Consider the following 24,000-nt stretch of genomic DNA (forward strand, 5'->3'; position numbering starts at 1 on the left):
TCCATGTCCGCGACGCGTTCTAGATCAATCTTCGGAGGAGTGCGTGATATCTGTCTTCTTTCGAGCATATCCACTTGGCTGTTGATGTCCTGTGCTTCCGTCTGCAGGTTCAAAGCGGTTCGCAGATGCTCGTTTTCATTTTGCAGTGCACCGATCTCTCGTTTTAAACTCAGAATAAGAGCTTCCCTCGGATCCATAACGATCACGGGTTTCGTACGGATGCGCTTCGCTCGTGCGGCATATCGTAGGGTGTTAATTGTTTCGGTCACATTTGAAAGAGCAGGAGAAATGCAAGCAATCTGGAAGGAAGGAAGAATGAAAGGCGATTCACGTTTCGGCTCCTTGAAGATAGATTAAAATCCCTCACCATCAATGTAACACCATTTCCGGCCAGACTGTCCGCAAGAAGCTTAGTCAGCTTACTGTCCCGGTACGGAATGTGGCCACCTCGCTTTTTGGGGTCACTTAGTGAAGCGATGCAATATCCTGAAACGAAATGGGAGATTAAACCTTTCGCCAACAGTCACATTCTGCATTAAGCTTACCCAGAACCATGAGGCTTTTATTAATATTGTTGGCTTCCTCGAGTGTTTTCCCTTCGCTGTGTGTTTTCTTTGTCATCTCGCTACCGGCCAGGTCTACGAAATTGATTTTACCTTGCTTTGAAATGAACACTCCACCTTCAGCCTGTTGTTCCGACGTGATGTTCACCGTCAGAATCGTGTGGCTTCTTGAGGAGTAATCATTCATAAGATGCGATCCAACGTGTCTGTTGCGCATTCCTAAGAAGAAGAAAAAACGTGATCCTTTAGCGATCCGGCCAATCCCTTTAAACTGGCCCATAATTACCTTCTTCTAGAACTGCTAGCAAATCGTCCAGCTCTTCACAATCTACCATGAATAGATTTTCCACAAAAAAGCCACGTGACTTTTTGGACCACCGAACGGCCAAGGGTTTCCGGGCGCTGCCAGGGTTTAGCAAATCGATTACCTAACGAAGAAAGTGATATAAAATTTGAACTTAAACTGTTTCGTAACTGATGAAGAACAAACAAGGTTTGGCAAACGATTCCCGATGGTTTGGGCCGATAAGTAAAACGAAGGACAATTCAATCGATTCGAATCTACCGGTATGTATGAATCATTAAGGGTGTTCCTGCCCTACTCCCACACGGAAGTTTGACGCGGGGAGTAGAGCGACCGTTTTTTCCATGAACATTCTGCACGCGATAGTTTATGAACTGGTCGAATTATAGAACAGAGTCAAGGACAGCTTGACTGTAATCCTCGCCCCCGCCACTGCCAATCGCGGGCCATGTGAGGATCCAATGATAGAATCCATTTTTCATAAATCTACTGCCCCATGGGTGCAGTGCATTTACTGTATGACAACACGTCTACAGAGCACACATCACTGGAATTACCCGCGAGCTTCTTGCATCACCATTTCTGATAAACGTTATCCAAAATATGCTCTATTCCTGCTGATACAAAATTCTTTTTTCAACTGAATTTTTCATTTTCCGTAGTGAATGATACATAATCAATAGTCGGCATTGACGTTCGCGTTTAGCTGCCTGATTGTAATGAAAATTTAAATATTAATCATCGGCTAGAGTCGAGGAGCCATACTGCCTGCGCATATAGTTTAAGCACAGTGTATCCATTATCATTTCATTGCCAAGCCAGGCATGCACGAACGCACGTGATACAATTTAAAACTAATTATCATGAACCCTTATCTGTTTTCTAAACCCATACCATCGTGAAGAGATCGCGTGTCGAAGTGTCCCAGCCGAGCGACATTACCTTTTCATTGTAAATTTCCAGAAAGGACGCCTTCAGGACGAAGTTGGTGTCTTTGCGTTCCTGTAGTAGCTTGAACAAATACAAAAACGAGCGAAACACCAGACCGTGGTCCTCGTGTGCAGGGTCAGGTTTACGGTAGAACTGTTGATGAAGGACAGATACAAAAGGACGGATTTATGCTTGCATCGTTTAGAGCATTATCTATTATGACTTACCAATTCCGGTGGACCGGTGAGGGTGTGCGTTTTTCCCGAACCCGTTTGCCCATAGCAAAATGCGGTGCAGCTAAATCCTTCGATGGCCATCTCGATCAGCCGTTTGACGCCCGAGTACTGCAGCACATCATCCTGGGTTGCTCCCGGCTCAAATACGACATTGTACGAAAACAGCTTATGCTTCTGGCCTCCGGAGGTCTGCGGCATCCCATCACACTATTCAGGAGGACAGAGGAATTACAGAGCTACCAGAGCTGATACAGATCATGTTCGGGATCCTACCAAAATTTGGCCGTTTCCAGGAAATTGCACAACCATGTCGTCTCCATTTCGAGCCTCTTTTCCATTGAGCGGCCGCACACGAACGACTACATTAATGTTATCCTCAGGCGTTCCAGGGACGGAGCTGCTACTTCCCGTCGATGCCTGCGTCATGTTGTCCAAATTATCCAAGCTCCCGATGCTGCAATGGGAATTCATGAGCGCTTCATCGGTATGGTTCTTCAGCATTTCAAACCCTTTCTGTTTTGTTTGAGAATTTGAGTTAGCACACCCTACCTTTTACCCTATTTTTAAGTTTATAGCAAAACACGCAGCACAAAGCAAGCGGTTAACAATGAACTACAGTATCATGCATCAAGGCGATATTGAATTTACAAAGTATGCTTCGATGATATGCATTCAATGATAGAAAAAATTAACAGAAAATGCGTCAGAATTGAAAAATCCTAGCGTCCAACAACCCTGAACAGGTTGAAAAGTATAAACTTCCATTCCCACGCACCCCACATCCGGCCTGTTCCGACACATAACGCATCAAAATTTAATCGGCACTTCAACCTAGGTGTTGCTCAAATCACACAGCCTAGTACATAAGCAGCAAACGTCTAGGCAACGGACGGTGTGGTCTGCTGCTATGCTACCAGAGTGCCAACCAGCCGGCTAGTGTTTGACGGTCACGCAATGTAGATGCCGCCGCCGTTGACCAGTGGTGACGGTATTGCGAACCAGCATTTGTGAAGCCTGGCTTTTCCTTCTTGTAAGGGTCTACTGGCCAGTATGTAAATCAGGGGTTGCCCAATCAACGTACTGCCGGCGGTCACCGTTGCCCTGCTGGCAAGGGTTTCAAGTTCGGTCTATTGACCTCGCCGACATGGGGGGCGGATAAAGAAGGATATTTCTCTTGACCTTCGACTGACCAAGAAAGCTACCATTTCTTCGCCTTCGTTCAGCATAGAATGGCAAAAAATTTAAAATGCCGCAACGTAATTGGCGGAATTTTGGTTTTTACTTTTACTATTAGTCTACAAAATGGCGGATAAAAAGGATGAATCCTTTTTCCTACCATTATCACCTGAAATGGATCGAATCCCAGTACCGTGCATAAATATTATCGATTTCTTCAATCCAGCAAGCACGGCTTGGCCACGGTCAAACGGCTGTTGGTCTGGACAAAGGCGAGCAGTAAACAGTTTCGACATTACAGCGAAATACCGAAGGAAAAATAGATTACCAGACCATTCCCCGTATCGGGTGTGGTACCTCTGGCCTCGGGTCAGTTGTGTCCGCTCGGTGTTGTTGTTCGTTTCAAATGAAGGCACATGTTTTCGTGCCGTACCGATTCGCATCAGGTGATCTATATGTCTGACGCATTCCGTCGTTGTCTCGTGACGCTTATTAGCTTCGCGGGTTAACCTTTCTCGTCGTGTTGCTGCTATATCAACGTGCTAAGCAGTGAAAAGGCCACCGTTATCGGTGCTCCCGATCAGTGGTACGGGTAATGATCATGCCACTAGCGCACGCTACAATCGATGCTGATAGGTATGGTTTTTGTTTAATACCAATCATTCAAAACCGCACAGCTCGAGAAGCGATATTGAATGTTTCGATACACAATTCCATTCCTGACACCTCGCTGTAATGAGTTTTGCTTCAAATGTTGTTATCAAATAATTAAACCCGCTCGAGATAGACTAGGATGATGGAAGGGAAAACTGATCCATCACACTGCATTATTACGTTGGACAGGATTATTACGACCGCACGAAAGATACCTTAGACAATATTGTAAAGCGTTAGTCACCAACTTGTTTGAACAGAACCTGCGTGACTATGTCCGGGGCGTTTCACTGTGTCATCGTGTCATCCTTTTAATTATGGTTCCCATAAACCCCGAACCTATAATGCTACTGGCGACAACCCTAAAAGACCATGTTCAAATCCAGCAGAGGCAAGGTCAGTGACATCCTGGAACACATAAGTTACTTTCCTTGTACACCTCGGGGTCTCTATGGCCAAACGAACGTGTCACACACCATTTTGCCCATCGATTTTCGAGTATTTTTCATACGAGTTGGCTTTCTATAGCACGAAACATTCAAATTCTCTTCACAAGGTGATGCTCACAACGACCCTGAGCCGATAGTAATGAAGGTTATCGGGGACGAATCAGCAAAGTCTTTTCAAAACAAGCTTCTACGCAGGAAAGAACGGGCCTCGTTCACTTACTCGTTGCCTCTGGAACGGATCAGGACACGCTGATTTCTTCCAATGCTTCCATTGGTGGTACCGCTCAGGTTCGTGGTGGAATTCCGCAGCGGGCTGCGGCCACGGTTGTACACGATGGCGCCATTGTTCATCCTTTCGGTGCTGTTGGAGCGGCGCGCCTGGGCTTGACCATTGTTGTACTTATTGTTGAGACTGTTCGAACGCTTCATCATACCGCCACCTCCGGACACCATCGATTCGTTCATGTTGTTCGATTGCTTGCGAGAACCTCGCTGATCACCACTTCCGGCACCGGTTGCCGGTGCTCGTGGACCACGACCACGTGTATCACCGCGATAGCTGTTCAGGTTCGACAGTGACTGTGCAACTTCGCCATGTCCGATGCGATGCAGTAAACTCGACGTAGAACCGTGGGATGATGAGAGACCACGTGACGAGATGGAGGTGCCTGGCGGTTTGTACACCATGGCGCGAACGACAAGGACTGACGTGTGAACGGAAAGTCAAAAACACGCGGACGCGTTCAATTCAACGGCACGGCGCACAACACACACGCGACAGGTTAGGGGCGAATCGGGGGTCCGAGGTTCGCGCACAGGACCAGGTAGCAGGACGTCGTGTTTAGTGTGATTGCTAGCGTATGTTTGTCATTAGATTGAAGATTTGTTTGCCTTAGTGGGGTGGAGAATGTAGCCAACTTTTTGTCCATCCTTACATCGGAACGATTCTTTGTTCGGCCACTAGTCGGTACACTGCGCACGTGTTAGGTTGTCCTTGATGGCGGTGGGTGTGACATGTCACTTTTATTATGGGACACAAACTCCGAAAAATTAATTCCATTTTCTTGTTTCTTTCCAACGTTCGTTTATGCTGCGTCCACGGACATCCGCCTACGGATATCGATAATGCTTGAACAGCAAATGAAGTGAACGTTCTCACTTGATCACAAATTACAGGACGATCAGCACAGCGAGTGTAGCTAATTGCGGGAAAGAGTAGGAGGGCTTGCATTGGTAGCAATGGATCAAATTAAATGGTTGTTGGCCCTGATCTGACAAATTGAGCTAGATTATTTCAAACTCAAGTTGCTTGGCTTCTCAAGAGCTGACCCCGAAAGCTAATGGTTTAAGGACATTTGAAGAAAAGCACAGGATGGAGGAACAGGGCGATGCAATTATACCAACTTAACCTATGGCCCAGAGGGTGATACTAAATAGAACACGAACGGAAAACGGATCCTCAAAGTACAGAGGTGAGCTAGATGAAGAAACAGCCTATTGCAGCTCATCTATACTATCATCATTATCTTCTACACGGAACGGTGCACCAGTGAGACCCGCAACCGGTCGGCCGAAACTCACTTTCTAATTCATTTTCAATCAATCAATCAAACGAGTCCACGCCACGAAAGGAAGTTCAATTATACGTTAACTATTCATCCATTAAGCAACGCGAAGGACCACGGTGTTTGTACCGGAATGTGGCGTGGCACACGGTGCCCAGAAATGGCTGTTGACAAACGCAACTGGCCTCACCAACGGTGGTCAATCGGTGGGCGCATCGAGCGATCGGGATGAACGTTTTCGAGGGATTGCTGGAGTTGTTTGAGTAGTCCAGAATTTCTGTACTGGTCAATCCAACACCTTTTTCAACTCCAGGACTTGTGTGGCGAGGTGTCAACACGCGGCTCGAGGTTCGAGCATTAGAGACCCCGCGTCGCCCCCGTTGCATAACTTATGATCCTTTCTTTCCGCTCAGAGGGAGTAATGTAGGTAAACTTTTGTCTAGTACCGGGCTAAACCGGCCAATGGCCACTCGATGGTCGAGTAATGTTTTCCGTCAATGAACGGCGCCGATTCCTCCCCCCTGGCCATCAAATTGATTCCTTAATTATTCATGATGCAACGCGCGCACTCCCCACACGAGAAGGGAATACCGGTAGCAGCGTGGTGTAGATGCTATCGAAGGCAAGGAGGGTGCGCACCTTCACGGAGTGTCCCAAATAAGGAATAATGATCGGCAGTGCTAGAATGCCGCGTACTATCCACAAAACCGTGCTCATTAGTTGGCACTATGAAGAAACATATCGGGACACCGTGGGTCAGCTCCGGCTGGACAGGAGAACCGTCAGAAAATCCATTAACGGCTGGGAAATGCCGCTGGAACAAACAACAGTTGCCATATTCCGTTCCATTTCCCCCATTTTCAGTTGCAGCACACACATTTTATCAGAAAATCACGTCGCAGTCGGCACTGGATGTCCATACTACTCGCAAGAGAACCCGTTAGGACCTTCCCCCCTATGCAAAAGGGAAACCACTTACACACGCACAATCGCTACCAACACACGGACCGCCTAGTAAGCACACGAGCACCGTAGGACGAACAAGAAGGACCACCACCGCACTCTTCGATGGTCACTACTCGAGTGAAAGCGAACGTTCGAGGGTCACCTGTACTAATAGTGTTGGCCGCGCACCGAATGGCCTACTGTATGACGTCACAGTATTCGCTGAGGCGCATATCCTTTGTAAGCCCTGCCTTGCTAGTAGGGAGGAGAGAGGACCAGATGACAGCGATCACAAAACGAGCTAGTGAGTCAAGAGGAGAGGATTCGTGAAGGTAAGTTCTTGCGTTTCTTTCAAGTATTCAACAAATGCCTAGGGTGGTCAAATGGAATTTATGGTTTGCTATATAATTAGGGTTTTTTTTTATTTTTTATTCCCTCACTAAATAGTTTTCAGAGATCTAAACCTCTCCTTCCTATGCGCGCGGTGCCCTTTTGCTTCTTCGTCGTCGTCTTCGACGAAGTTACAGTGTTACGCTTTGCATTAATAGCCACTAGAGCATGCTCAGTTAAGTGTAAAGGTAAAGAGCGAGAGCTCGATAATGTTTCTGCTTTTTCTCGTTCTACTTCCTCTTAAATGCAGCACTCCAAGAGTAGATTCACGCTGCAATCACCTAACCGATGATCGTTCGTAGCCATATTTCTATAAGTAAACGCCGTTTTGCTGCTGCTTCAGAAACTATGTCTAATCAGGATATCGGAAACTATTCTCTTATCATACACAGATCACCCTTTACACGCGCACACACAAACACAGACACACATGCACAGAAATACGGAAAATCTACATTGTGTCATTGTGCTGCCGCCATCCGTCGCCTGCTTAGTTTGTCGTGCCAAGTCTAGTATTATAACATGAAAAATGTGGTGCTCGATGAGAACGAACAGCGTGGCAGCGGCATTCCGTTTCCGTTTTTTTTTAAATTTTCGATAACTAGCCGAAGATACAGCGCCTGCGGAGATCCCTGGGCTCTGGGGTTGATCTAGCTTTTCTACGTACGATGTATGTCTAACGCGCGGCGTATGTTAACTCCCTGGCAAAGGATCGATATCCTAATTTAAAACAGAGGGCCCTAACCACTTCCTGGTCCTGTTTCTATAAAATCGAATTAATGTTAAGACAACGCTATTCTTGGTTGAAGAGTGGATAAGGTAATAAGCGTTTTTATGGTTGCGAGCTGCCCCACAGTCCGGAAAGTGCCGATGTCGTTGGTGGTTGCGCTGGCACACCCGCCAGACCAGCAGGTCCATTAGCATTGAATGCCATCGATGGGTGTTGCCGCTGCAATGGTGCACTATTGAAGACCGGTTCGTCAGCGGTGTCGGTTTGCGGTGGATGCTTGGGTATACACTCCGGACAGTACCATTTGCCCTTTGGAGGCATAATGATACCGACACACTCGAAATGGAACCACTCTATGCGACAGTTTTCATCGTCACAAGCTATCATCTCCGATACCTCGTCGTACGGGCACCGGCAGTAGCAGTATACGGATTCACCTTCACGCGGTGGTCGCCAACCCGCTGGGACACGGATCTGATTCGGCCGGAAATACTCCGTCTGCACACTGGGGAATGAGCCGATGGGCGGTACTTTAGGATGCTGCTCCGGTACGATTGGCAGCGTATAGCCGGGGGCCGAGGATAGGGCAGATGGTGCGGCGATAGGAGCAGTCAGTGGGGCAGCAGGTACCATACTATCAAAACCACCACTCAAGGGGGGTGCCGATTTGGGAGTTTTAGGAGTTAAAGTGCGACGCTTGTTGGCGCCCTTCAATGAACCTTTCGCTGACGGTGTAGAACTTGTGCGAGACTTTTTGCCCAACGATAACTTCAGCTTCAGCACCGGAGGACGTTGATCGGGAGTAAGACAAGAGGAAGAGGATGGCATCGAAGCGGACGCAGCAAGTACTGCCGCTCCCAGGGCTGCCTGCAACGACGGTGGGGCGATGGGTTGTGATGCCGTTTGTTGTGCAAGCCCTGCCATACCTCCGCTGAACGATTCGTCCAGTGTTGAAAATCCAATGCCAGAGTTACGTCTCGAGGTTATGGGAGTTGATTGCTGAGTTGACCGACTGCCAGCACCCGATACCTTAGCGGATTTGCTGGGCGGAGATGGAAGGTCTTCCTTGCTCCACACGAGGTTCGGTGGTGGTGTTGGTTTCATGAGCGAGAGGATCGACTTTTCCGGGTTCGTCGACAGAGGAATACCGGGTGATGCGCCCGCTAAGCTTTCATCGTCACTCGTATAGCCGTAGAACTTGTTGGGCTTTCGGCTACGCTGAGACCGTTTCAGAGGTGCATCTGTTTCAGAGTTGTTGCCGGTGCTCAGGCGCGGGGTACTTATCTTCGTCTGATCATCGGTCATTCCTGTGCCCATTCCTGGGTATACGAGTGTAGCTCCCGGCGTCAGTGGTACTTCCGATGCTGATGTCTCGATTGATACTCCATCGAACTGTAATGGCATAGCTAGTGAGTGATTTGCCTGTAGGTGGGGGTAGTTGCCAGCTCCCATTACCCATTGGTCGGGCATACCGCCTGCGAGCGGTCCTTGCGTCGAAGCGGCTGTCATCATTGCTTCCAAAGACATTGGAACGGAATGTGGTGACATCTGCCGTTTGGACGATTTGCGTTCCCGTTTCCGCTTCTTCACCTTCAGCTTCTTCTTGCCAGACTCTTCCTGCTGCAGTTGTTGCTGCTGCTCCTCCGGTGGCAAAGAAGGAGTAGATGGACGACTGTTCTCAACGATACCGTAGTTCATCATGTTCGTTGCATTCAGCGAGCTGTTGCTGTTCGTGCTGCTGTTGTACGTTTGAGCAAACAACTGCCGGCGCTTCTCGGCCAACATCAAGGATGCCATCTTCTGCGGATTTTCGTCATAAAACTCTTCATCCGTCTCGGACTCATCGGTTTCCAGGTCGGACGTAACGATCACGCTGTCCGGATCAACAGGCTCGGCTGGTTCTGGTGGAGGTTTCTGTTCTTCCGCCTCCAGCTCAGCACGCAGTTCAGAACCGTCCGTTTTGCCATCGTTGCGTATCTTTCCATTGCCTTTCTTCTGTCTCGATGAGGTCGTCTTTTTGTTCGGTGTTGCTGTCGCCGCATTATCGTCTGAACTGTCCGAGTCCGAGCTGGAGCTAGAACTGTTACTGCCGCTCGAGCTACTGCTAGATGAGCTGCAGCTGCAATTAGATCCACAGTTGCAACTCGAATCGGAATCACTGCTATCGTCGCTGTCCGATGAATGAGCACGGTGCCTCCGTGGAGAGTTCGTTTTGCCGGCATGCCGTTCGTTCTTCCCTTTCCCATAGTCGTCCTTTGATTTCAACAGTAGCGACTCCTGCCTTACCAGCGGTTCTTGAGACTCGCTCATATCAGCCTCGGCATTGATAGGCTTGTACATCAAGCTGTAATCATGATCCGATTGCGTCACGTGAAGGATAGTGTTCTTCAGCATTCGCTCCGCCAGCTCCTCTTCCTGGCGCTGCTCTTCGTCCACCGTCGCCGACTGTCGACGGCTGATCGTGCGGTGTGCTTGATAGCGTTTGAAGTTGTTCCAAATGTTTGCTATTGGATCAGACACGGTTGCGCCTTGCGATTCCGCCAGTCCACCTTCTCTCAGTTCATCATTATCGACGTTTGCACTTTTCTCCTCATCCCTCCACTGGCCAGCAGCAGCTGTTTTCCTCTCCCAATCTAACCCACTGCCCGAAGGATCCACCGAACGGTCGGCGTTATCTTCCCGATCCCCATCGTCAGCAGCCAGTACACTATCAGCGGTTCTGCTCTTGGCCCAGTTCTTGAACTGCTTCGAAGCGGAGCTTGCATTCGAATTCTCATTATCCGAATCGTCACTGCTGTCGCTCTCGGATAGATTCAAGGCCGGTAGATCCATCAAGTCATCCAATGACAAGCCATCATCTTTTCCCTTCCTCTTTTTCTTCGATTTCTTCGATGGCGTCGTGTTCACTTCGCCTGCCGGTGCACTAATACTGGGCTGAGATTGTGCAGTATCACGATCGGATGCTGTCTTGCTGTCTGTAATGGCAGCATCAGTGACATCCATTGGCTTAGCTTTTGTCTCATCCTTTGAATCTTCCAGTTTGGCGGAACTGTCTGTCTCCCCCGATTCCTCTTTTACCGTGTCTGTAGGGGTTAATTCACTCTGTCCGTCTTTGCCTTCAGCAGCCGTGTCCGACGCAGGGCACTGATCTTCTTTGCCGCTCTGCTCGTCCACGGAATGCCTGAGTGCTCCGTTCTGCGTTACTATCGCTTTCGTTTGCTGTTGCTCATCCTTTGCAACAGTGTTATCCTCGTTCAGTGTATCTTCTGTTTTTACCTCACCTTCGGCTGCAGCAATGGACCGCTGCTCTTCCGGATAGTGCCGTTGGACATGTTTCAGCAGCAGCTTCTTAGAAATGAATCGTTTCTCGCAACCATCTTCCGTGCAGGGGTACTTTGCCTCACCGTTGTGCAATCGCTGATGTACCTTTAGGGCTACGGATCGTTCGAACGGTAACTGACACACTTCGCAAGTATACTGCGCCGGTGGTGCACAGAAGTGATAAACGTGGGGCCATTTTTTCTTCAAACACCGTTTACACAGTACCCCTTCGGTGCCGTGCTTCCAGAAGAGATGCTTCAAGATGTCGTCCTTATTGCGATAGCTTAATCCGCAGCGGTAGCATAGATGGTTCAACTTGTGCTTCCACACGTGATTTGAAAGTCGCGCCTGATCCTGACATTCTTCCAGACATACATCGCACGCAAAGTGTCGCTTGCGCAAATGCACCATCAGTCGGAACGCGGACGGTATACCGTCCATGTTGCAAACACAACAACGGAACGAATAGTCAAGGATGCTCATCCGATTTGCCACACCGGGACACATGTGACACAGCAGCTCACTATAACTGAAGAAATTCGCCTTACAAATCAAACAAAACAGCACCGACTTCTGGTGCATTTTGCGATTGTGCAGATACAGCTCCTTGTGCACGACCGTCACAAACCGACACTGGAAGCACTCGAATTGTTTCATAAACGGTACGGAACTACGCTGCTCGAGCGACCAGCTGTTATCGAACGTCTCCACGTTCAGATAGGCGCCTTCCAGATCGTTAAGCGAAGTACGGAAGCGATGCACGATCGTATCGGGCAACAACTCTTCCCCGGTGATGCTATTGACGGTTGCCTGAAAACGGTGCATAGCAATGATATGCATTACGAGCTGTCTTCCATTGACGGCAATCCGCCGTGCATGGTTACAATATAGACAGAAGCGTGCCGTTTCCCGGAGACATATTTTAACAAATTCCCGCACTGGAATCCGGTCTAGTGGTTCATCCAACGTAAGATGAAACAGTTGAGCATCTTCATCGGCTATAACGAGGCCATCTGGATCAGCGAGGGTAGTTTTGTTCTCTTCTGTATCCATCGCATCATCGCCCACCTGTGTCGTTGTCAGCAGCTCGGAAACCTTTGACTCGCTGGCCTCGCCGGCTGTGTTAGCTTCTTTGCATTCTTTCTCACATTCGACATCGTTGTCAGCTGTTGCAGGTAAACCGATTCCAGCAAATACCGATGGTGGAGCTTCTTCTTGCTGATCCTGCGAATCGACATTTTCCACTGTAGCCTCGGTGTCTTTATTTTTCACTGAATCGGTTTCCATAGACACAGCGCTGGTATTCTGCTGTTCACCGAGTTCAGCATCTGCTTCGCTTACTCCACCGATAGGAGACGTTTGCTGTGGATCGTGCGATGAAGATGATAGGTTATCTTGCAATGGACGATGCGATGGTTCTGCTTCTACACTTTGCGCTTGCTGGACTCTGTGATGATGGCCCGAAATGGATTCGTCAATATCCATCGGTACATCCTCTTGTTGTTCTGATAACATTTCGTTGGATTCCTTTTCATCTTTGTTGTCGATCGTTCCCATCGCTTGAGGTGTGGTGCCATCAGTCTCCACAGAAACTGGCTCTAGACTGCCAGGCTTCAGAGAGTCATCTGTACTGAACTGCTGGCTTGCGGGATTCACACTGCCTTCCGGAACAGATACCGGCGCTTCATAGTTCTCACTGACACTAGACGATGATTCAGCAGCAGGAACAATAGCATCAGACGAACGTTCATCTTCCTTACTTGTCTTTTCTTTTTCGTCATTCTCATCCTCCTCCTCGTCGCCATATTCATCTTCCTCTTCTTCATCAAGTTCGCTATCGCTGAACGATTCATCACTTTCAATTGGTTTGATGTACTGGAAGGGAACTTTTACCTTTAACTTTGGCACTAAAGGAGTCACGGGGATAGCTGGAGGAGTACAGGACTCTGATGCCACCGGTCCCGTATCTACAACTGAATTATCGCTGGGAGGTAGTACTGCGGAAGGAACAGTATTCTGTTCTAGTTCATCCGCATACTGATCGCCGTTAATGGTCGCATGCTGTTTATCAGAGACCGCTTCATCCCGCGAAGGTATCGAGGATAGAATGCTCGATTCAGCCGGTTGCAACAGTAGCGATGGTGTTCGGGGATGATCACTCACATTTAAATTTTGAAGCCGCGAAATTTCATGTTGATGATTAGTGATTGACTGTCCTGCAGATCGATTAAAACCGTCCATCTCGCCGCCATGAACGGGCATTGGTGCATTGGACTGATTTTGAAAATAGTACGACGCTGTCGATGGGTAGCCATTCTGATCATTTAAAATACCATTTACATCCACTGCTCTGCCCGCATCCGATGGTAGCGTTTTGTTGTTATCGCTTATTCCCTTGTGTACCATTTTCTTGGACAGTTTCTTCTTAGAGATGCTCAAACCGACTCCATCTTCTTCCCCTTTCATTACGCCACATCGATGTTTCGATATTTTTAGTTCACCGCAGTTACTGCATGCTTCCACGTAATCGGCGCAATTGTGCTTAATAATGTGTTCTTCGTCATTAGCTAGCAGATTACCGGAGCTTTCAAATAGATGTTCACACCGAGAGCACATCAAAAAGAAAGATTGCTGATGCCCCATACAGGCTTTCGTCGCAAGTTCTTCCAGTTGCTCAGGACGGATTGCAGATTCCCCAAACTTGGCTACAATCCTCTGCCGTTGGTGATGTTGTATGTACTCAGATAAGCCACCATAATGCTTCCTCGTTACACTGTGCTTCATTCCCAAGTGGTTTATCAACCGTTCGGCGGATTGAAAGATACCCAGACAGTATAGACAAATGTGTTTCCGGTGCACTTCCAGCATATGGACAAATAGATTCCAGTTTTCGTAGTGTGTTCCGCACGCAGAGCATAAGAAAACTTTTTTCTTGTCCTTTTTCTTCTCCAACGGCAGTTGTGAAGTTATTGATGTTGGCACTGCAGGAGAGCTCTCGATTGCTGTTTTCGCCAAGGTGTGATGCATTTGCTGCTGGAGGGTTGCGTCATTAGTCACCTTTTTAGGTGCCTTATGTTTCTTGGCGATTGACTCTTTGGGAACAGGAGCACTGCCTGCTTTGGTTTTGCTTTTCTTCCTCGTTTCGCCTGATCTATTGTTAGCGATCCCCTTTGTAGAGTTAAGCTCAGGTCTTCCGCCGAGCGCATGCGATGCTGCAAACACCGAAGGAGAATGCTGATGTCCAACGTTACCCGTCACCGAGGGCGTATTATAAACTACGTTCTCGTTGATTCTCCCTGCCATGGTCCCAGCATCGCCGGCATAAGGTCCACCACCATAATCACCAGATATTCGACCGAAATTCTGCATTAGTTGTGGTGAAGCAGTTTGCATTGGATAGGGGAGCTGTTGACGCTGAACCTGCCTGTACTGTTCCTGCAGTTGAAGCAGCTGTTGATTGTAAGTGGCAACTGTAGCTGCCGCATTTAGCTTTCCCGATGTTGCAAGTGCCGTTTGCAACAGTGAAGATTGATTACTATTGTTGGCCTTTTTTCTGTATCGTCGTTGCTGCTTCTCGGCTATCACCAATCGATTGTCTTCATCCATTGTATCAGACGATTCGTCCAGAGTGGGTGGAAGTAACCGCGACACTGACGTTGCTTTTGTGTCCGAAAAATGATTAAAAGATCCTACGTTGTTCCCCACACTGTCAGTTGTGACGGTTCGTTGACTCCAGTGTTGCGAAGAATATTGTTGAGGGTGTATCAAAGGGGGTTGCTGTTGCTGCTGATGATAATCACTGGTGTTTGTTGCATATGTGGAAGGTCGTCCCAAATGATCTCCAAGCGGTGCGTGATTGTAATCAATTTTGATCAATTCTTGCCGTTCGTGAAACAAACCTTGCTTAAGCAGATTACTGAAATCAACCGGCTGCGGGGGTAGTGATGCAGCTGCCACTAACGTAGTAGACTTCGGTTTACTTGCTACTGATTCGTATTTATTCACAGTTGGCGTAGCAACGTGAGACGACCGTTTTAGAGAAATGGAAAGTTTCAATCCTTCACTGCGCGTTATTTTCGCTTCGTCTGCTTGATTTTTAACCACCTCATGTTCATCTTCCTCATAAGAATCTCCTGATTCACCTATCTCCATTGCTGCGCTATCTCGACTGCTCTCGGCACCACTGTCGTTGTTCGGAACATCCGGTGTTTCAAGAAATTCTTGCGGTGCTGTTGTTGGTATAGGCTGATGTACTTCAAAACCAGTCGATGCCGGTCCAGTTTCCGCCGTTGGCTGTTTATCGGAGATATCTTTCTGTGAATCTTCTGCCTCATCTTCCGAGTCATCACTTTCAGAAGACGAAGAGGAGGACGTTGACGATGAAGAACTTTCAGAGGAACTAGAACTTTCGCTGCTGCTACTGCTGTTTTCTTCATTCTCAGCGTGTGCCTCTGGAACTGCAGCAGCTTCATTTGCCGTTTCAAGGTTGATGCTGCAAGGTGACCTTACTGCTGTTGGTTGCTGATCCGCTGATGAATCGTTGAGCATATGTGAAGAAGATTTACTGGAATCCATCGAACTATGGTTAGACATGTTATCCGAATGTGGATTTGGTTCCGATTCATGAGCATTAATCATTCCGGGAACCGCTGCGGAAGTCTCATCCACAGTCAATTCGGGAGCTAGTTCCATTGTTGTTTCGTCACTCGTTTTCATTCGATCTGACGGCATTTCGCTGTCTAATGATGTTCTTCGACTGTCACTTCCATCCTGTAGTGGCGTTTCTGATTCAGGAGCTAGTTCTGTTGTTATTTCATCACTCTTTTTCATCTGATTTGACGCCATTTCGCTGTCTAATGATGTTCTTCGACTGTCACTTGTATCCTGCAGCGGCAATTCTGATTCGGGAGCTTGTGCTATTGTTGTCTCATCACCCATTTTCATTAGTTTTGACTGAACTACGCCGTCTAGCGTTGTTCTTCGACTGTCACTTTCATCTTGCAGCGGCGTTTCTGATGCACGACGTTTTAGTAGATTCGTTACAGAAATATCTTTGCTAATGATTTCTACCGATTGAATATCGGCGGATTCATTTTCTCGTGCCAGCCGATCATCTGGTTCCTTCACTGATTCGTTGGTTTGTTCTAAATTACTACCGATGCTACTAGTGTTGCTATTAGTAACCAAAGATGTCTCTTCTACTTGTGCAGTAGAATGTTTCGCGTCGCTATACAGCTCTGGATTATCTGAAGAGCCGCCATTCATCTGTATATCTGTGGGAGAGAAAGGGCCCCAATTTTAATTTTAGTTGAGTACGGTAAACACAAAACATTTTGTGCATTTTCAACTACTTACCGATTGGCCAGCTTTTAAATGCTATTTTATCAGTATACGTAGTATTTACATCGTCACCGCTCCAACATTCTTTCTTCAAGCTCAACTTAGATTCGTCATCATTCGAAGCTTGAGCTGTTGGAGTACGACTCATTTCGTCCGAACCACTAACGATTAATAAATCACTCTCTTTTCGTTGCATTAAATCATCAGAATCATATGATGCCGAGTCTTTACATGTAACCTTCATTTCCACTCCATTACTCTGGCTGCTGTTACCATACGGATTCTCCATTTCGGCATGACTAATCTCAGTTGCCGCTTCCAACCTGAACATAGCTTGCTTTTCTTCGGCCGCAACGCCCTCTTCTATGGGGATCATCATTCCCAACGCAGGATCACACTTGCCCTGACTTAAATCCACATCACTGTCATTCGCTCCCGTCCGTAATTCTTCATTCGTCGCGAATACGTTACACGATTGTTCAACGGGATTACTGCTTTTCTTTGTTGTTCGTACTTCGTCATTGTTGACTGTTTGTTCATCACAACTGGAGACATTTCCTATCGCAACATCACTTGTAGTACCACTTGCGGCGATATTTTCAGGGGACAAAACTGGATCTTCTCCGTTCAATTGATCACTTCCTTTGCACTTTGTATCCACCGGCACTTTATCGACGGGTTCATCTGGCAAAGAATCACTTGTTTCCATTGCATTCACAGCATCATTTCCCTTTACAAGGTGCTCTTCTTCCGTATCTTCTTTCGAGCACGTTTGTCCGGGCCCTTCACTTGGAAGCGTATCTGGGAATAACCGATCTTGAGGTGTGACTTTAGTTTTGAGCATATCCGCATCATCCACCAGCTCCTTTGCATCCCCGTTAAGGTCGGAGTGGGTAGATAACGAGTCAAGTTCATATTCACCTCCATGGTGCTGATTCGATTCTGCACATGTGTTGCTTTGCGGTTTATCATCGGCAGATGACGGTGACGCATCTGTTGGCGGAAGTGACGGCTGGTGTGAAATCGAGTTACTGTTGGCTTCTTTGATTTGGATGCTTTGAGAATCTGGTTTTTCGGGGCTACGAACAGCATCAATGGTTGTAGTTGCTAAACCATCGTCCATTATTTTTCAGCTGAAAAGAGCAAAACACAAGTCTTGAATAAGAATAGTGCCATAAGAACATAGTGTTGTTATACTAATAAAACGCAGAATGCTGCTGGCTAAATCATGCCGATCTGACGGCGTTCCAAATTGATTATCGTGTCGGTAAACAAATGCGTGGGACAAAAGTTATCATCGTTTGGCGATCCACCCTTCGCGGCATCTCGAACGCTCGCCAGAGCAGTTTCCGGAGGAGGAAATTTCGAGCCGTTCGACACGGACACACGGTCATGTGTTCGCTGTTCGTCGTATAATAACTGTGAAACGTCACGGTCGTCGCCCATCGCGCACTCTGCTAATGATGAAATTGAAACGTGTTTTACTCAGATTGTTCTCTACCGCACGCGTACCGGTTTTCTATTTGCTTGGCTTCTTCACCGGCACGTTTAGTGCCGCATAAAAACTCCGAATCCAAGCGCAGGACCGTCGCCCGTGCGAAGTTGTGATGACCCTGAAGAAGAAACGAATGCCGGAAGCATACAAAATGCAGACCCACGCACGCACACCACCACGCCAAGCCCACAGATAAACACGCGTGAGTGTAGTCTAGAATTTGACGCATAATTCTGCCCTGAAAGCGAAGAGCAAACTATCTCGTCGGGGATGCGGTGCTTGCGCGTGTCTTTCACTGACCAGCTTCGGGATTCTTATGCTTTATGCGTAGCAGGAACGGCGTATGTTTGATCAGGTCATACAAAGTAAACAGTGGAGGGGGAAAAAGCGCGCGCGCGATGACACCTCTGCCGTCCGTGGAACCCCCGAGTCAAGAGGCGTGCTCGCTTTTTCACACCAAAACCTTCGTCCTTCCACAGAGAAAGATGCTGAAACTGTCACCCGAGAAAAAACGCGCACTTCACCGTACGGAACCGAGACGTAAAAAGCCCCGAGCGATTAGCAGCAGTTAAAAAAACGCAATTTCACTGCAGGACGGACGAAGCAGGAGACGAGCGGCCAAGCGGCGCGTAGGGCGTCCTCGGAGCCGCGCCTCGAGGTAAGCTGCAGCACAAGGAAGGGCCGATTATGTAGCAAGAAGGGGCTTGGAAGCCGAGAACCACGACTCGAGAACAACGAAAACCACCGAGCGTGCGTGTGCGAATTTTCATTCGCGAATTACGCCACCAAACCGCAAGCATTCTCACTGCACTCCATTACCTGCGCGTAGCTTGTACTTAGCAGCACCAGTCGGTAATAGTTGCGCTCGATTTCGATGCCGAATTTTCGTGGTTTTTACAGTTTTTCGAACCAACACGTTTATGAAACAAGCGAAAAATGGCGCTCCGTGAGAACCTTTTTGACGTTTGAAATTGCCCACGCAGCAGCGGACACTCAACGACCTGACCGCCTGTCTAGACGTAGCGCGACTGTGACCTCGCGATTTTTGTGGAAATTATACGGGCACTACATTTTCCAAGTTCACGATGTTTTATTCGATTAAGCTGTTATATTAGCGCGGAGCACCGATTGAATCCTCGTGGAATAATGTTTAACTGCAACCAGCACTCTGGTGTTTCTGCGGTTTTCGTCGTTGTTTCTAGATCTGAAAGAGCAGAGACCATTTCGGAGAACGAGTTATCTTGGAACACTTCCAACCGGTTACAGCAATTCAACGGCGCCGCATTTGCTGACGAGTTTAGTTGTACATGAAAAATTGGACATTTCTGAGGTACTTCATAATCGTCCAATGGAGTAAAAACGTCCTCATCAACGTTGGGCGGGATGTTGAGGGCTTTGATCAAAACATGCACGTTCGTGGGCAACTGCACAGGACGAATGGAGTTGAACTCATCGGAAGTTATCAGAGCTCTGTTCAGCTTCATAAGGTCCTTCTTCAGGTCGCGAACATGATTAATACCATGATGGTTCACATCGATGTCTGGCATTCGGACGTGGAATGCTTCCTTTGCTGTGTAGATGGTGCTTCCCAATAGAATCAGCACCTCCCGTATATCCGGACTGTGCTCAACGTATTTCGTGATGGTCTGTAAGCGAGACGGGTGCGTTATTAACCTTTAATTCTACTGCGTGCCTTGGGCCTACCTCAAATAAGTTGTCCACGGTGCTAACGGTCTGTTTGGCTAGCTCTCTTTCTTTTCTCAACTTAATATCTGCTCCCCGAACGGGTAAATCATCTTCAACCGGCAAGGTTAGCGATTTGACCAGCTCCCGGAACGAGGCATACGGCAGCGGGATCTGTCCTCGATCGTATAGCAGAAATTCGATTATGCTTCTCACCAGCTGCGCCGCACACGCTTTAGTAACAACACCAGAGTCGAATTCCACTTCGACCAGCGGCATTTTAGAGATTCGTTTTTGTAAAATCCTCCAAAAGATCCGGAAAAGCTGATCGTTGCGACGCGCGCTTGTGTTTGAAACTGTCAAGCCTTCTTCAAACCGGCTTCGAGATCAACCTTTTTATCTTGTGCAAGAACTCTCGATTGTGTTTTCAATTGCTCGTTATTTGTTCAAATCATGAATAAATCTCCCGCAGTATATTGAAATTGTGAATTAAATGACCCACACCAGACGAGCGCCCCACATCCGAAGCCGATTTCGACTCGTCCGTTGCTAAACGCAAGTGACAGTTGTTGACTTGAAAACAAAAAGGAAAAAAAGTAGAAAACTCCGGCAAAGAAAATTTATCTCCTTTTTCCGCGGTTCCATTTTCATTAATTTTCCGCGTAGTTTTCCTTCAAAACAGCCTCCTCGCTTGCGCTTGTTTTAAGTGCAGTTCAAGGCGTGCCGGCACGAATTAATCGCCTGCTTTTGTGTCCAACAAGGCGCGTGTGTGTGTGCGGATTCGCAAACAACAATTTTTTTTGCGAGCATCGGGGGTGGAGGGTTGATAGTGCGACCGCTATGGAAGTTTAGGTTCTTGGTTCCTTTTTTGCGATTGCTTTGATTTTACACGTTCACCAGAGGTCCGGGGCCGTGGCAATAATCGGTGCGAAATTTTGCTGTGCGTGCAAAATTTGCTCCAGAGTCAGGGAAATCGCTGTTGCACCACGCCACGTTCTCGGTTGGTTTCGCGGTGGCCGTCGTTGAAATCACATGCGCGAAGTGAGGTGCGTTTGGTGCGATACAGGGGGACGCGTCACGCAGTAGTAGCGAGTTGAAGGCGAAAGATTGATAAGGCGCGTTTGTTCGCTTGTGCCTCGGTCTCGGTGGAAGCGAAGAAGGTCATACGAATGTAAAAAACCCGCTAACGCATCACCACGACCACGACGGTGCGTTTTTATCAATTCATAAAGCGCGACACTATCACCAGCATCATCGACAGTAGCACAAACATACGGCCGATCCACCGGCGAGCGACACACCACGTCCGGCAGACTGCACAGATATGGAACCAGCCGCCGCAACCTCAGCAGCAGCACCAGCAGCACCAACGCAGCAAGAGGAAGGAGGTGAACTTCCGGAACCTGCCGACGAAGCAATCGTTTCCACCAGCGATCATCCGGACGGAAAACAATCAACGGACGAACCAGACACGGTGCAGAGCAGTGGCAAGGAGACTGAAGCGGAGGAACTACCGCCGGCGGTACCTTCCGGAAGAGTTACGCCTGAAAAGGTATGCCACAAACACCTGTGTCGTGTTTGCACCAACACATCGACCCCGTGTCGTCCCCATTCTCGAGACTAAACATTTAATTTTTCTATTTTTATTTGTAGCTAAATGTTGCCGCCCAGCAACAGGAAGATTGTGCCGAGCTGGAGGAGACGGTCGAGATTGAAAGCTCACCGGAAAAGTCCTACACAGACCTAAAAGATGCCACCGGTGTGCAAAGTCCTGAGGAAGAAATATTTTCTATCGACGAGGATGACGATAATGAGCATCCCCAGCGTGAGGACGACGATGATTATCTAGAGATGGACGAGGATGAGGATGAAGACATCTACGTCGAGACTACCGATCGCATCGGATCGCACGAATCGATGGACAATGAGTCGGAGAAGCAAGAGCTTAGCACCGACGAGTACACCGATGAGGATGAAATCGTCAGCACCGAGAAGACGCCGACGAGGCGCGGAGAAAAACGTAAACTTTCCCGCGGAAGTGATCGTGAGGAGGACGAGGAGCAGGAGCATGACGAAGACGAAGATGAAGCTGAAGAAGAGGAGGACGATGATGATGTGGTGCAAGTATTAACAGATGATGATGAAGACGACGATGAAGAGCCAGATGAAGATGAACCTGAAGAGGAGGACGATGGTGTAGATGCTGTAGCCGTGTCTCCTGAAAGCAAGTTGGTTAGATTTCGTGCTAACTCCGACAGCAGTGACTCCCTGGCAGCGGAGAGTAAACCAAGAATAAAAGTGAAATACAGGAGCTACAAGCAGCGTTTTACGGCGACCGCACGGAAACGGGCCCTAAAAATGTAAGTACCAGTTATCCAGATATCAGTTTTAACATGAATTGATCGTTGAACTTGATTAGATTGAGATTGCAGTAGGCCAGGAAGAGCCCGATTTGAAAACCGACTGCTTTGATGCACAAGACTGCATATGAAACGGGTTCATATCGTGGCGAATGCGCGCGCGAACCTAAAATGTGGTTTGCGTTGCAATAGCGTATGCACCTGACTCGGTTCTTCTCCGGTCGGCAATCGATGCCAAGGAATCTTGCAATAAAACTACACGACCAGCGGACGGCGTCTAAGAATAGGTTTTCCTGTTCGGTGCTGATGAAAGCATTATTTCATCGCCATCTACCGAAGGATGGCGCCGCTGGTTGTGAATTGCACTGGCAAAACCAAAGCCAGTTACTCCGAGCCGTAATAAATTTCCGGCAATCCGTTATATTACATGAGCGAGAGAGGGAGCGATGCACTAGAGATTGCATCTGGTGCTGCGGTAGTATTAGTTGGTCAGGAGTGTGCAAACAACGCCACGAACGGCGTCCTTTCCTGGTGTACGCAACGGTTTTGGGGGAAGATGCGCGTGTCCACGCATTGATTTCAGATTCATCTCCGTTGGTTAGAAGGGGGAGAGATGACGCGATGCCCGAGAGCCATGATTTGCACATGCGCCGCCAGATGGTGAGTGAGGCCCGAGGCGGGAACGGAGACCGGTGGTGGGTTCTTGAGATGGATGCCAACGATGTAACGGAGTTTGTCAGAGAAGAGTAGACTCGGCTTTACTGTACCGGTCCGACGGTTCTTTGTTTTCCCCTTTCTGTTAATGATTTTCAGGCGAAGGCGTCGAATTATGACAGCGCATGGTGTCTTTCCCATAGCACATTGTCGAACATAATGAAATGTGAATGCGAGCAAACAGCTTTTTTCCTAATTAATTAGAAGATATGGAGTGTTTCTTATTTAGAAAAAAAAAATATTAGTTCAACTAGGCAACGTTGACGGAACACGACATGAGTCTTGCGAACTCGAACTCTCTGACCATCGTTTGACATCGCCGTGGCGTTGCCGGCCCAGCAATTTTTGCAAATTCAAACCACACTGGCCCTGAACTAACATGAACGGAGTGCGGGCAAGGGGCACCCGTCCACGCGAGCCCACGTGTTGCATCGCGCGGCCACCCCGTTGCGCCACCACAACCGTCAAGCACATCCGTCTGCAACCTTGGCGTACAGAACCGAACGGACAGAGAGAGCGAGAGAGTGAGAGCGCAAAAGAGGGAGAGAACGACATTTTGCAAAAGAAAGAAAAGGGCAAAGCCGAAAATCATGCCAAGGTAACGAGTGCGCGCGCGAGACCGACCGGCAAGAGTGGCATTACCATAGAGCGCCTCTTAGCCCCGGCCGGCCGCGGTCCCAGAGCATTAGCCAGCCAGCTCCCATCGGCGTAGCGAGTGCTACGGCAGCATATGCTACGAAAGTGCTGATGGGCTCGGTCTCCTGTTAGATCCGTCTGCGGTTGCAGCGCATAGATTTTGATTGAATTCGGTTCGATTGACCTTTTGGATGCATCGTGCCATGTAGTGCTTAGCCTTGGGAGGCACACTGTTGTCTCAGTGCTCATCCTACCTTCTGTGAGCCGTGAGATTTGATATACTTGTTAATAGGATTCCTGCGAGCAGTATATACTCAGTAGCGCTCGCGATCGATCCATTTTCAACGCGAATCACGAACTGATTCGTACTCCTGTACGTGATGTTTGAAACGTACGAAACTTTGGCAATGCTGATTGCACTCTTGTCGTTTTTTTTTTTCATTCGATTTTTCCGACTTTCCCAACAACATTTCCCGAAATGTTCGCGAACCCTTGCCGTGACGCCCCGG

General features: G+C 48.1%; 4 protein-coding genes across 10 annotated transcripts in view; 1 reads left to right on the forward strand and 3 right to left on the reverse strand.

The window, feature by feature from the left end:
* Positions 1-6,956, reverse strand: part of LOC125953597 (kinesin-like protein KIF12) — an 8,524-nt gene extending 1,568 nt beyond the window's left edge. Inside the window, exons 1-9 of one of the 3 annotated variants that reach the window (XM_049683263.1) lie at positions 6,857-6,956; positions 4,533-5,511; positions 2,307-2,487; positions 2,025-2,240; positions 1,810-1,950; positions 850-991; positions 546-782; positions 368-486; positions 1-299 (exon numbers count right to left, since the gene is read on the reverse strand). The exon at positions 1-299 is cut by the window's left edge and continues 165 nt beyond it. In XM_049683263.1, coding sequence (XP_049539220.1) covers positions 1-299; positions 368-486; positions 546-782; positions 850-991; positions 1,810-1,950; positions 2,025-2,240; positions 2,307-2,487; positions 4,533-4,999 — 1,802 coding nt within the window. In that variant the 5' untranslated portion in view covers positions 5,000-5,511; positions 6,857-6,956. The remainder of the gene's footprint in view (positions 300-367; positions 487-545; positions 783-849; positions 992-1,809; positions 1,951-2,024; positions 2,241-2,306; positions 2,488-4,532; positions 5,512-6,856) is intronic. The other 2 variants (XM_049683265.1, XM_049683264.1) reach the window with 2 other exon arrangements.
* A 266-nt stretch (positions 6,957-7,222) lies between these two features.
* LOC125953589 (uncharacterized) lies at positions 7,223-19,044 on the reverse strand. 4 transcript variants are annotated; one of them, XM_049683246.1, is made up of 4 exons: positions 18,918-19,044; positions 17,525-17,736; positions 16,619-17,404; positions 7,223-16,536 (listed from the first exon to the last, which is right to left on the reverse strand). In XM_049683246.1, the coding sequence occupies exons 2-4, from the start codon at positions 17,724-17,726 to the stop codon at positions 8,045-8,047; spliced, it is 9,480 nt and encodes a 3,159-aa protein (XP_049539203.1). In that variant the 5' UTR covers positions 17,727-17,736; positions 18,918-19,044; the 3' UTR covers positions 7,223-8,044. The 4 variants fall into 4 exon arrangements, with proteins under 4 accessions (XP_049539203.1, XP_049539202.1, XP_049539201.1 ...); XM_049683245.1 differs by having other exon boundaries at positions 16,619-17,419; XM_049683244.1 differs by having other exon boundaries at positions 7,223-9,334; positions 9,398-16,536; positions 16,619-17,736.
* Positions 19,045-19,178: 134 nt separating this feature from the next.
* On the reverse strand, positions 19,179-20,098 carry LOC125953618 (uncharacterized). The gene is made up of 2 exons (XM_049683299.1): positions 19,803-20,098; positions 19,179-19,744 (listed from the first exon to the last, which is right to left on the reverse strand). The coding sequence occupies exons 1-2, from the start codon at positions 20,058-20,060 to the stop codon at positions 19,205-19,207; spliced, it is 798 nt and encodes a 265-aa protein (XP_049539256.1). The 5' UTR covers positions 20,061-20,098; the 3' UTR covers positions 19,179-19,204.
* A 294-nt stretch (positions 20,099-20,392) lies between these two features.
* The window catches only part of LOC125953592 (putative uncharacterized protein DDB_G0277255), a 33,944-nt gene continuing 30,336 nt past the window's right edge, over positions 20,393-24,000 (forward strand). Inside the window, exons 1-2 of one of the 2 annotated variants that reach the window (XM_049683250.1) lie at positions 20,393-21,333; positions 21,435-22,141. In XM_049683250.1, the coding sequence (XP_049539207.1) occupies positions 21,106-21,333; positions 21,435-22,141 (935 nt within the window). In that variant the 5' untranslated portion in view covers positions 20,393-21,105. The remainder of the gene's footprint in view (positions 21,334-21,434; positions 22,142-24,000) is intronic. The other variant, XM_049683249.1, reaches the window with a different exon arrangement.

The sequence above is a fragment of the Anopheles darlingi genome, chromosome 3, assembly GCF_943734745.1.
Source record: "Anopheles darlingi chromosome 3, idAnoDarlMG_H_01, whole genome shotgun sequence".
Classification (NCBI taxonomy): Eukaryota; Metazoa; Arthropoda; class Insecta; order Diptera; family Culicidae; genus Anopheles; species Anopheles darlingi.

What these genes read in the sequence shown, in the direction of transcription:
- LOC125953589 (XM_049683243.1), bottom strand. Translation starts at nt 17,726, where the DNA reads ATGGACGATGGTTTAGCAACTACAACCATTGATGCTGTTCGTAGCCCC. An exon ending in ATTTAAAAGCTGGCCAATCG is followed by an intron (nt 16,537 to 16,618) that starts GTAAGTAGTTGA and finishes TCTCTCCCACAG; the next exon opens with ATATACAGATGAATGGCGGC.
- LOC125953618 (XM_049683299.1), bottom strand. Translation starts at nt 20,060, where the DNA reads ATGCCGCTGGTCGAAGTGGAATTCGACTCTGGTGTTGTTACTAAAGCG. An exon ending in CCGTGGACAACTTATTTGAG is followed by an intron (nt 19,745 to 19,802) that starts GTAGGCCCAAGG and finishes TCTCGCTTACAG; the next exon opens with ACCATCACGAAATACGTTGA.